Genomic DNA, 13,003 nt, shown 5'->3' with positions numbered 1-13,003 from the left:
ATAGTACAAATATGATGAAAACACCGTTAAAAATAAGGTTTAAACCTTTTCTAACAACTAAATCAAACATGCAATTTCATCAACTATGGATTCCAAGCATTTTCTCTCTAGGATCTCATCACAAGATTTGGTAAATATGATCTCTTAAAATAGAATGAACCAATTTTAGAACCAAACAATCACAAGTCATAATTTAAATCGAAATACTATCTTTAAATTTATAAATCATACCTTGGGTTCCTCTTCAATTATTGATAGATTTTGGTAATTCAAGAGTTTAGACCTATGAAAAATCATGTTTTGAGCCACTTCCGTGAAGGATTCCCAACAAAGTCGTCATAAACTCTGCAAATTTGAGTTTGAATCTCACTTTTAAACTTCCTCTTTCAAAAATCCTAGCCCCTCTTTTCTATTCCTTTTTCTAAGAAGGCTTGTACCTTGGTAGCCTCGGTGTTGTAGAAATGCTAAATTGGGTAAGAAAGGTTGAAGGTGTCACAACGGCCGTCGATAGTAGTAGCTTTAACAATAGGACTGAAAGTGCAAGTGTAATTGAGACAAGAAATCTGAGTATAACCTTTGGCAACCAGACGAGTCTTGAAATGCTCAACAGATCCATTGAGCAAATATTTAGTGTTAAACACCCATTTAGAGCCCAAAATGTTGGTGTTGCACGNCCCTCACCATGCCCACCATCATGTAGCTGCTCCAAGCATCCCTCACCATGCCCACCATCACGTAGCTGCTCCAAGCATCCCTCACCATGCCAACCATCATGTAGCTGCTCCAAGCATCCCTTACCATGTCCACCATGCCAACAAGCATGTAGCTGCTCCAAGCATCCCTTACCATGCCCACCATGCCAACAATCATGTAGCTGCTCCAAGCATCCCTTACCATGCCCACCATGCCAACCATCATGTAGCTGCTCCAAGCATCCCTTACCATGCTCACCATGCCAACCATCATGTAGCTGCTCCAAGCATTCCTTACCATGCCCACCATGCCAACCATCATGTAGTTGCTCCAAGCATTTCTTACCATGCCCACCATCATGTAGCTGCTCCAAGCATCCCTTACCATGCCCACCACAATGTTGCTGCCACATATAGTCACCAGAAGTCCCATTAACCTCCATTGTATTGGACTTATTTTTCTTTTAAAATAAACCTATTCCTACAGGCATGTCATGAACTGTTCAAGCAAAAAAATATCTAAAGTTCGTTCTAACTTTAAAAATTTTCATTAACTTCAATATTCATAAATAGTACAAATATGATGAAAACACCGTTAAAAATAAGGTTTAAACCTTTTCTAACAACTAAATCAAACATGCAATTTCATCAACTATGGATTCCAAGCATTTTCTCTCTAGGATCTCATCACAAGATTTGGTAAATATGATCTCTTAAAATAGAATGAACCAATTTTAGAACCAAACAATCACAAGTCATAATTTAAATCGAAATACTATCTTTAAATTTATAAATCATACCTTGGGTTCCTCTTCAATTATTGATAGATTTTGGTAATTCAAGAGTTTAGACCTATGAAAAATCATGTTTTGAGCCACTTCCGTGAAGGATTCCCAACAAAGTCGTCATAAACTCTGCAAATTTGAGTTTGAATCTCACTTTTAAACTTCCTCTTTCAAAAATCCTAGCCCCTCTTTTCTATTCCTTTTTCTAAGAAGGCTTGTACCTTGGTAGCCTCGGTGTTGTAGAAATGCTAAATTGGGTAAGAAAGGTTGAAGGTGTCACAACGGCCGTCGATAGTAGTAGCTTTAACAATAGGACTGAAAGTGCAAGTGTAATTGAGACAAGAAATCTGAGTATAACCTTTGGCAACCAGACGAGTCTTGAAATGCTCAACAGATCCATTGAGCAAATATTTAGTGTTAAACACCCATTTAGAGCCCAAAATGTTGGTGTTGCACGGGCGAAGAACCAAAATCTAAGTGTCATTTGTTGTAAAGCTCGAATTTCCTCATCCATAGCAGCAATCCAAACACAACTCTTAGCAGTGGATTTGAATTCTCTTGGCTCAATGAGTGCAAGAAGAGCAAAAAGAAGTCCAAATGAGCCCAAAAGATCAAAAGTTGTTGGATAACGAGTTTTGAAAATATCAACTTTTGCTCGTGTGATCGTAGGATCAGAGCCCAAAGAAGAAGAGGAATCAACAGCAAGTTCAATAGAGGGTGAATCAGAAGCCGAGAGTGGCAAAGAGGAACCTGCAAGAGAAGTATCAATTTGCACATACTCATCCACAAGGTCATAACAAATATCACATGGAGAGGATCTAGATCGAGCAATGTGCAGTGAAGAAGGGGTAGGGGGATCGATATGGTAAAGACGCGGCTCCAAGAAATTTGAAATATGAAAAGAGGAAAGAGACCTAGGGACAGCAGGAAAATGAGCTTCATCGAATTGAATGTGACTGGTGATATATAGCCTAGTAGTGGTTGGATCAAGACAACAAAACCTTTTATGCATTTGAAACAATATAAGTTTCATTTTACCCTGACCCATACACCTTCTTGTCCACCTTGATACATTTGAACTTTTCGTCCAACCGAATCTGCTACATGCAAGTCATAACATCTCATTGATTATTGTATATTATTTTTTGAGATTTAATGACCTCTCAGTTTCTATAGTTGATACCCCTCTCAGTTTCTATAGTCGATACCCCTTTCAGTTTATACTCGATAACTTCTCTGTCATCGACTCTTGTAGTTGTTGTAGGTCCATTGATCTCAACTATATAAATTAACAAATAAACTATATTATTGTTTTTAGAAAAGAAAAAAAAAATAAACAGAATTAACCATTTGAAACTTGTCACGACCCAATATTTTACTATGGATCGTGACTAAAGACAGNTTCCTTACCATGCCCACCATGCCAACCATCATGTAGTTGCTCCAAGCATTTCTTNACACGAATGCACAAAGTGATTTAAATATGAAATAGAGAAAATCTTTTAATTCAAATAAAGTTTTTCAACAACAACAAAAGTTTCGAAATAAATTTCGAAAGAATGCAAAAACAAAATAAAGACTTGACTGACGCCCCGGGACAACCCATTCCTCTATGACAATCCCCGTCTCCATCACGCCCGCCCTTGATCGACGTCTCGTGCTACTGAAAAAAGAAAACATAGCAAGGAAGAGTATAAAAATTATACTCAGTAAGCCACCTACTTGTAGGCTCTCTTCGCATCCTAATTTAACAGGTTCCCACGGTTTTCTAATTCGGTTCTAGAAAATCTGGTTCTAATCTTAGTCCCTTGGAGCTTGCCCCCTTGAGTTTCACCGGTTCATCGTCCTTTCATTAGACACCTAGAGATTCCTTACGCCAAGCTGATATGGTCGGTATCTCTCTATGAGGCTCTACCTTTGCATGGTTATCTGGGACTACATGGTATCTAGCCTAGGGGTGTGCTGAATACACTAAGCCCATATAGTACCCCTATGCGGGGCGCGACCCAACCCATTCCCATGCAGCTAATGGGCTGTACGACGTGGGGACACATTTCCCATGCGAAATGGCTAAGAGTTAACGGCTTGTCGGCTCAGTGTTTCAGCTCCGCGGCTTGGCTTGGCTCGACGACTCGGCTTAACGGCTTGGTATACAAAAAAATATACCGATTCCTGGGTTTTCGACCCTTCTGGAGTCATTCCTGCCCTTATTTTAGGCATCTGAGGTTAGTGTAACTCTTAATTATTAAACAAAGATCATGATAGGAACTTACCTTGATAGTTAGACATAAGGTTTGGTTGGGTTTCCTCATGAAAGGACGCTAAGTGTATATTGTGGTGTTATAGGAGGTAGTTAGACGTGGACGTTAGATTATCACGAGTAACTTCGGCCAAGGCCAAGAGGTAAGTAACCTTACTGTTGGTGTTAGTTATGTATGTACGATGGTGCTGCACTGTGGCCCTTGCATGCACCATGTGTGTTGTTGATGTATGCTAGGTTATATGTTTCTTACCGTGAAATGCTACGTATGTGATGTTTATGTATGTCATGTTTATGTNGTCATATTTATGCCATGACTTGCTACCCTGTATGCATGAGCTTGATTGACATGTCACGATTGTAATGAGAACTCCGCATGCCATGAATGTGATGACTAATGTGCTACGATATGCTTACTCGATGTTTAACTCATATTCTTTCATCAATCTCCCCTATCCATAGCACTATGGTATGTAATCTGACCTTAACGTTTCACGAACGTATCTTACTTCTATGGTTACATTTCGTTTTGTGCATCCTTCCGTATCCTATCTCAAACATATCCTTGAACACATCGTACCATAATTATTATCATACAATACACATATTATAACATAACATAAACATAAAATAAGCATACCGATTCACAGATATTCACACATATCAGTATATATGACACGTGCAGAACCACAGGCACGTGTCAACATCAGATATAACCATGTCGATAGTAAGGCCACTTACCTGGTTAGCTTAAGTTGTTGTCACGAATATATCCTTAATGAAAGTCTGATTCTGTCCTTTGAAATCCAAGTCAACCTATGTGAGCGTATGACATCAATTTAAAGTTTGAACTCTATAAAATTATTTCTCTAATTTACGTTGGTCCATTCGTAAAAGTCTTTAAATGTTATATATCTATAATTATATAATTTTTTAAAATTTTATAGATTCGTAATTATATTTTTATTAAAAATCTTATTTTCCTTGGTTAAAATAAGAGTTATTTCAAGTTATTCTACTTTTACTCCTTTCTCTATTTATTTTCTCTCTCTATATTTACTTCGTGGTNTTTTTTTTTATCAAGATTTACTCTGTTGCCTTCTAGTTTTGTTGGCATGCATTACAAATTTCTAATGGATCCCTCGTTTCAAGTTATTCTACCCCGGGTTTCTTTATTTATTTCATTATTTATGATTTATTATTATTAATATTATTATTATTATTATTATTATTATTATTATTATTATTTGTAGGCTATTACAAGGAACTAGAACCTCTACCAACACTTACGACCCTAAAGTGCTCAGTCTTCTGAAAACATCCTGACCTAGGTCATCGTCTAGCCAACCTAACTCTAATGCCCTAGTTCTATGCAGGTAAACACACTCCACAGTGAGAACACACAATCCAACACCTGAAGCTAACACGTAGTGTATCATGCTCACATACAAGCAAACAAGTTCAACGGGGAGATACCATCCATCAATCACCCAGAGCACATATCGCAATAGCCCATCATCCTTTCTAACACAGTTGAAATCAGTGGAAAGCATATAAAACAACATTCATCACAAATCTCATCATAGGGACATGTTGTGATATGAAAATCAACCCAAGGGATAGTATGGAACGGATTACCTTGATGATCAAGATCAGGAGTAAAGAAAACTCGTTTCTAAACTCGTGATTCGAATCACTCCACAAGAGGTTTGATCAATACCACTTGAATGACTCTACATGCAAGTTCTAAACACAAGAATTTGCAAAGAAAGTTTGTCTCTCAAGAAAGCTAAAATAGAAATTCTATTCTTAATTCAAAAATCTAATGTCTAATCAAAGAAAAGAAGGATTTATATAGTCTTTACAACCTTAACCTAGGTGATACATAACTCCCAAATTAAATAGGCTAGTAAATGAAAAATACACATAACCTCCATATTAAAATGGCTAGTTAATGGTGGAATATAGTAACCTATGTGGGTTACAATATAACCTTAACTCCTATATTTAAAACTAGCTTAAATATGACAAACAAATAGTTAAACTATAATTAAATAATGCAATTAATAAAATGTGCTTATTGACTCATCCTTGGACTAGTTTCATAAATTCAGCGGAGTTCATTAAATGCAACTTAAGGTGCATTTAATTCATCTCTTTCTTGAAGCTCAACTTTGCACAACATATAAGGGAGGTCTCCAGCGTCTTCTAGAATTTTCTTTGATGAGCTCACCATAGCTTGAATATAACTATATAAGGTTTGTTGTAGCTTCTTGGCTCTCGTTCTTGTAATTGGACCTTGAGGTATGGAAATTCCTTGGTCTTGGTTCATATCATTCTCCCCATCTTGAGAAGGATTCGTCCTCGAATCCAAGTCATCACCTACATCAAAAGGACTCAAATCAACAACATTAAAAGTTGTACTAACACCGTACTTACCTGGTAAATCAATTTTATAAGCATTGTCATTGATATGCTCAAGAACTTGAAAAGGTCCATCTCCTCGTGGTAAAAGCTTAGATTTTCTTTGAGTAGGAAATCTTTCTTTTCGAAAATGCACCCAAACCCAATCTCCTGGCTTGAAGATGACAATCTTACGTCCTTTATTAATTCGGGTGGCAACCTTGGAATTTTGTTTCTCAATTTGTTCTTTTACTTGCTTGTGCAATTTATGAACAAACTCAACCTTGGTATTTGCATCAAAATTCACAAATTCTTTTGACGGTATAGGTAACAAGTCAATGGGGGTTAAAGGATTAAAGCCATAAACAATTTCAAAAGGTGTGCATTTAGTAGTGCTATGAACAACCCTATTATATGCAAATTCTATAAATGGCAAACAATCCTCCCAAGTCTTAAGATTCTTATCAATAATAGCCCTAAGCATAGTAGTCATGGTTCTGTTAACAACTTCAGTTTGTCCATCCGTTTGAGGATGACAAGTAGTTGAATATACGAGCTTAGTTCCTAACTTACCCCATAAAACACGCCAAAAGTGGCTTAAAAATTTGACATCACGATCACTAACGATGCTTTTAGGAATGCCATGCAATCGTACAACTTCCCTAAAGAACAGGTCTGCAATATGTTTTGCATCATCAGTTTTGTGACAAGGAATAAAATGAGCCATTTTACTAAATCGATCAACCACAACAAAGATGCTATCATAACCTTTCCTAGTCCTAGGTAAACCTAAAACAAAATCCATTGATATATCAATCCAAGGACCATTAGGAACTGGTAATGGGGAGTATAAACCATGTGGTTGAAGCCTAGACTTAGCTTGTTTACATGCTATGCAACGAGCACAAACTTTATGAACATCATGTCTCATTTTAGGCCAAAAAAAATGTTCAGACAGCATATCATAAGTTTTAGAAACTCCATGGTGTGCCATTAAACCACCTCCATGAGCTTCCCTCACAAGTAGCTCACGTATGGAACAAGATGGTATGCAAAGTTTGCCTTTTCGGAACAAAAATCCATCTAACAACAAGTAATTATCCACAATGAGTCCTTTTTCACAAGATTCAACAAAAGGAGCAAACAACATGTCATGTTGATACAAATCCTTTATGTGTTCAAAACCCAACAACCTAGCATTCAAAGTATTGAGGAGGACATACCTTCGTGATAAAGCATCTGCAACAATGTTCTCCTTACCTTGTTTATATCATATGACATAAGGGAATGTTTCAAAAAATTCTAACCACTTAGCATGTTGTATGTTGAGTTTATTTTGTACTCTCAAATGCTTTAAACTTTCATGATCCGTATGAATAATGAACTCATCCCTGGCATGATAGCTTCTAAGTTAGGCATAAAAGAGCTTGTTCCTCAATTTTTGGATCCAGAACGGTCGGATGATGATGTCAAAATAGGTGTCAGTTTTGCATCGGCTGACTCGGGGTTTGACGATTTGACTTCTATGATATCCAATGTCATTCCTGTGATGAAGCAAATTGATCTTTTCAAAAATTACATTCAAAGGCTTCAAGGGATTGTGGGTGTGGACCAAAGCAGAAGGATTATTGATAATGCTTTGGTTGTTATCAGTGCAGGAACTAATAACTAAAACATTAATTTCTATGACCTTCANAAAGCAGAAGGATTATTGGTAATGCTTTGGTTGTTATCAGTGCAGGAACTAATAACTTAAACATTAATTTCTATGACCTTCCGACAAGACAACTACAATACAATATTAGCGGTTACCGAGGTTTTATACAGAATAGACTACAAAGCTTGATCGAGGTAAATTATCTTAACATTAAAAACTTTCTAGTATGTGTCTTGTTTTCATTATTAATATTTTAAAACATAATTCTCATTGAAAATTGACAGGAAATTTACCACCTTGGATGCCGTTATACAGTCGTCGCTGGCCTCCCTCCGGTTGGTTGTCTTCCCATTCAAGAGACTATATCATTTCGAAATCCCCTCCACCGAGTACGTTTCGAGGATAAAAATTCAGATTCCAAAGACTACAACCAAAAACTTTCAAAGCTACTCAGCAATTTACAATCACAACTACATAGAAGCACGATTTTGTATGCTGGCATTTATACCCCTCTCATTGATATGGTCATTAATCCTAAAAAATATGGTAAGTCAATTCCGTAAATATTTATGGGAAATCAAGGTTTGAGAACCATTTTCAACTAATTTTTGGTTCGGGGCATATGTTGAGCAGGTTTTGAGCATATAGAGAAGGGTTGTTGTGGAATTGGATTAGTAGAAGCGGGGCCTCTATGTAATGTAATTATCCCAACGTGTAAAGATCCATCAAAATTTATGTTCTGGGATAGCATTCATCCGACTGAAGCAGCCTATAAGTTTGTCACTACATCGCTTCTCAAACAATTTTTGAATCATCTAAATTTAAACGGATGGTATTTTAGCTAGTTCTAGTACTAAGATTTTAAATTTTTAATTAATTTCGTGCTAATATTCTCCCGGTCAAGTATTTACAGTATTTCTTTTAATTTAGTCATCGGGAATAATACATTCTATCGATGAAAAGTTTGAAGGTCGATAAAATTGTATATTTTCCTCTGTTTTAATGATATGGAATGTGATGGATATGGACTAACCAAGAATGTAGGTGGAGAATTAATTAATTTTACTTATTTAATGAACAATTTGTTTGTGATCCAATCATAAACTAAGTCTTCCGAAGAATTTGCCATGATATAGCTGATCCATGCATAATATCACGAAAAATGGGTAGCTTAAAGCGGGCTCTAGGTTATTCTGTTGTTTTGACTCTGAGTCTTTCTTAGTTTGAGAGCACTAGGAACGTAACGACCCAAAATTTTCTACTTAATTTAAGTTTGCTACTGTATAAATATCATAAACATTGAATGTGGAAATACTTCATTTAAATCCCATAAAACGTAACCCTTATCTTAAATCACAACCATGGACTTACGTGCTTCGAAAACATCTTTAAAAAAACGACACAACAAAAGATTAAATAAAATAAATAAACATTTAAGTTAAAAACATCCTATTCTAGCCCAAGTCTAAGAAAATAAATACCACTATCCTATGCATGTGCCATGGTCTCGAGTTGCGATGTTTTCGTCAGCCATACAGGAATGTCTTGCCTTAGCGTGAAAAATGTAGTAGCACATGGCTTGAGTATTTAAAGAAATACTCGATAAGTGACCCTATTATTGGGGTTAAATGCAAGAACATGCGAATGCAATGACGGGACCTATCCTTTCAATCTATTTTCCTACGGTACTGTCCTAACGGGTAATTTAGACGTGTACCATATACTCTACACACAGCCCATACGTGCGAGTATGGACTCACCAATCAATTTGCACACCGCTGGGCCACCTTTCTTGTCACGCGAGCATACTTTGGGAGCTCCTTAGGCCGGACACTCGTTAGAACTAGTAACCGTCACGACAGCGCTATTCAAAACATAACGATTGTTGTCCTGCCATTGGATGTACGCGTCCGTACCCTCGTGATGTAATAGGGGCATCCCCCCAAATGCATGAGCACACATAATGCATGAGGTGTAAAGATAAGGGTTTCAAAAAGGAAAAAAAAAACCTTAAATCTCATCTGAAATCGCGAGATTTCCGGTGAGGCATGCCTTGCCAACAAGGGCGTATTAATCCCTTGAGTCCCCATATTAAACCCTAGGTACCTTAGCAGCCGTCTTTTCCTTTTGAGTCATTGTCGTACCTGTGAGGTAGGAGCTAAAAGGTTTAGGCGAGGAATCGAAAACGTCGCGAGACTTCAGACTTCTGGGAGTCCTTAGGTAGGAGCAAACTGACGCCAGGGTACTTAGTAACAAGCGGGACAGACGCACCGCCAAGGACGAACAGAAGGCAGTGGTCTCATCGGCAATGGCAGTCGAACTCTACGATTAGGGTTCATCGGGATTCTCGGGTGAGGAAGACAAAGCAGCGGGTTATGGGTCGGGTTCTTCGGGTACCCGTGACCTAGCTCAGCCAACGTGCGGCCCACTGTTGCGGCCCGTGCCTTGCAGTCCGCGTCAGACACTGACTTTGGGCCACGTATCCATTCCAGCCTGAGACCAACGATACCATCCTGCATCCAGGAGTTGTGCGCCACCAGGGACCTTCTCGGCTTGTCGGCTCAGTGTTTCAGCTCCGCGGCTTGGCTTGGCTCGACGGCTCGGCTAACGGCTTGGTAAAAGAAAAATATACTGATTCCTAGGTTTTCGACCCTTCTGGAATCATTCCTGCCCTTATTTTAGGCATCTGAGGTCAGTGCAACTCTTAATTATTAAACAAAGATCATGATAGGAACTTACCTTGATAGTTAGACATAAGGTTTGGTTGGGTTTCCTCATGAAAGGACGCTAAGTGTATATTGTGGTGTTATAGGAGGTAGTTAGACGTGGACGTTAGATTATCACGAGTAACTTCGGCCAAGGACAAGAGGTAAGTAACCTTACTGTTGGTGTTAGTTATGTATGTACGATGGTGCTGCACTGTGGCCCTTGCATGCACCATGTGTGTTGTTGATGTATGCTAGGTTATATGTTTCTTGCTGTGAAATGCTACGTATGTGATGTTTATGTATGTGATATTTATGCCATGACTTGCTACCCTGTATGCATGAGCTTGATTGACATGTCACGATTGTAATGAGAACTCCGCATGCCATGAATGTGATGACTAATGTGCTACGATATGCTTACTCGATGTTTAACCCAGTTATGTTATGTAATGCGGTGAGGGGATGGAACTTTTGTATGTATAATGTCATGGAGGTAAGGTGAGGGGATGAAACTTTTGTATGTATAACGTCATGGAGGTAAACCTTAGGGACCTCATGCAAGCTATGTGCTATGTACACGAGGTTACTTCCCGGTTATGTTAATGATGGTACGGACGCGTACGTTCGATATTATGCTCGCTATGATATCATGCAGGCCCTCCTTTTCCATGACGTCCGGTATTGTATGTCATACGTACCCGACCAAGCCAGGCCCAGGGAGTTTGCATGCGAACTCGCCTGGTGGGCCCATGGTTACGTACGGGGGCCATGCGTGGGGAGCTACCATGCATCCACCCTGCCCGGACAAAGCAAGGGCATAAGGCCATGGAAAGGAATGGAAGACAGGTCCCCCTCACGTTTTCTTTCTTTTGGTACTTGTGCTTATGTATGTGTGTTGTATGCGACCGACATGTGTTCTGAATGTATGTTGTATGCTTAACCCCAATAGTGGGGCGACTTACTGGGTATTTTATATAATAATCAAGCCACGTGCTACCCATATTTTTAGGTAAGGGCAAGGCCCCCATGTACGGCTGACGGTGAACGCTGCGAAGGCCATGGAAGTCTTAGGGAGGGCTTGTAGTGTCGTAGGCGTCTTGTTTGGACTCTTTCGAATGATAGTTAAATTGCAATTATTTCTCCTAGTTACATGTTGATTTATTTCTTAGTTAGGTTGTCGCTATTGTTTTCCCCATATATGAACTACTTATAATAATGAACATGACGTCGCTATTGAGGTTGTCTTACATAAATTTTCGTACTTTTGTCATACGAGTGCAAGGTAACGTCGCTAATTAGGTTAGAGAAAAATAGGGGCGTTACATGAGGTCTCCAATATTTCTACTTTTATCATTAATGAATATAACCCCGCTATCATCTTTCATGCTTAACATATCATTTCTCATTTTTCGGTTTAAATATCATACATAATCCTAACGGGGTTACATTTCATTTCATTTATCGTGATATCATATTCATAACATGCTGTATACATACAATTTAGAAAACATAACATAACGCTCCATGCTTTTAACATGTCATTTCATAACGTGCAATTCATACACCAATTACTTCAATGGTCACACAAAACAATCTAAACATAACATATCACATCACAATGTATCGTATCATAAACATCTCATATTGTAAACACTTTGTGGTCATATCGTTCCCTAACTTATCATAGCCTTAACGTTCTTATACCTATCACAGTCATATCGTTACGTGAACGTACCTTAGTCATATCATCACAGGAACGTATCCTAACACTATCGTTCTATCAATCGATCACAAACCTATCTCTTTCTATCCATATCCTAACCATATTCTTTCATCAATCTCCCCTATCCATAGCACTCTGGTATGTAACCTGACCTTAACGTTTCACGAACGTATCTTACTTCTATGGTTACATTTCGTTTTGTGCATTCTTCTGTATCCTATCTCAAACATATCCTTGAACACATCGTACCATAATTATTATCATACAATACACATATTATAACATAACATAAACATAAAATAAGCATACCGATTCACAGATATTCACACATATCAGTATATATGACACGTGCAGAACCACAGGCACGTGTCAACATCAGATATAACCATGTCGATAGTAAGGCCACTTACCTGGTTAGCTTAAGTTGTTGTCACGAATATATCCTTAATGAAAGTCTGATTCTGTCCTTTGAAATCCAAGTCAACCTATGTGAGCGTATGACATCAATTTCAAGTTTGAACTCTATAAAATTATTTCTGTAATTTACGTTGGTCCATTCGTAAAAGTCTTGAAATGTTATATATCTATAATTATATTATTTTTTAAAATTGTATAGATCCGTAATTATATTTTTATTAAAAATCTTATTTTCCTTGGTTAAAATAAGAGTTATTTCGAGTTATTTCAAGTTATTCTACTTTTACTCCTCTCTCTATTTATTTTTCTCTCTATATTTAGTTTGTGGTTTGTAATGCTTGAATCTTCATTTTTTTTT

At 37.9% G+C, this 13,003-nt stretch overlaps 2 protein-coding genes across 2 annotated transcripts; one reads left to right on the top strand and one right to left on the bottom strand.

Moving 5' to 3' along the window:
• Nucleotides 1-421: 421 nt before the first annotated feature.
• On the bottom strand, nt 422-1,199 carry LOC111795076. Its single transcript, XM_023677318.1, has 2 exons — nt 1,078-1,199; nt 422-942 (listed from the first exon to the last, which is right to left on the bottom strand). The coding sequence occupies exons 1-2, from the start codon at nt 1,133-1,135 to the stop codon at nt 422-424; spliced, it is 579 nt and encodes a 192-aa protein (XP_023533086.1). The 5' UTR covers nt 1,136-1,199.
• A 6,490-nt stretch (nt 1,200-7,689) lies between these two features.
• Nucleotides 7,690-8,642, top strand: LOC111795073 (GDSL esterase/lipase At2g30310-like). Its single transcript, XM_023677310.1, has 3 exons — nt 7,690-7,806; nt 8,082-8,343; nt 8,431-8,642. Exons 1-3 carry the CDS (start codon nt 7,690-7,692, stop codon nt 8,640-8,642), a joined length of 591 nt encoding a protein of 196 aa, XP_023533078.1.
• Nucleotides 8,643-13,003: the final 4,361 nt, after the last annotated feature.

Source organism: Cucurbita pepo, chromosome LG05 (genome assembly GCF_002806865.2).
Source record: "Cucurbita pepo subsp. pepo cultivar mu-cu-16 chromosome LG05, ASM280686v2, whole genome shotgun sequence".
In the NCBI taxonomy this organism is placed as follows: Eukaryota; Viridiplantae; Streptophyta; class Magnoliopsida; order Cucurbitales; family Cucurbitaceae; genus Cucurbita; species Cucurbita pepo.
This window is presented reverse-complemented; position numbering and strand designations above follow the sequence as displayed.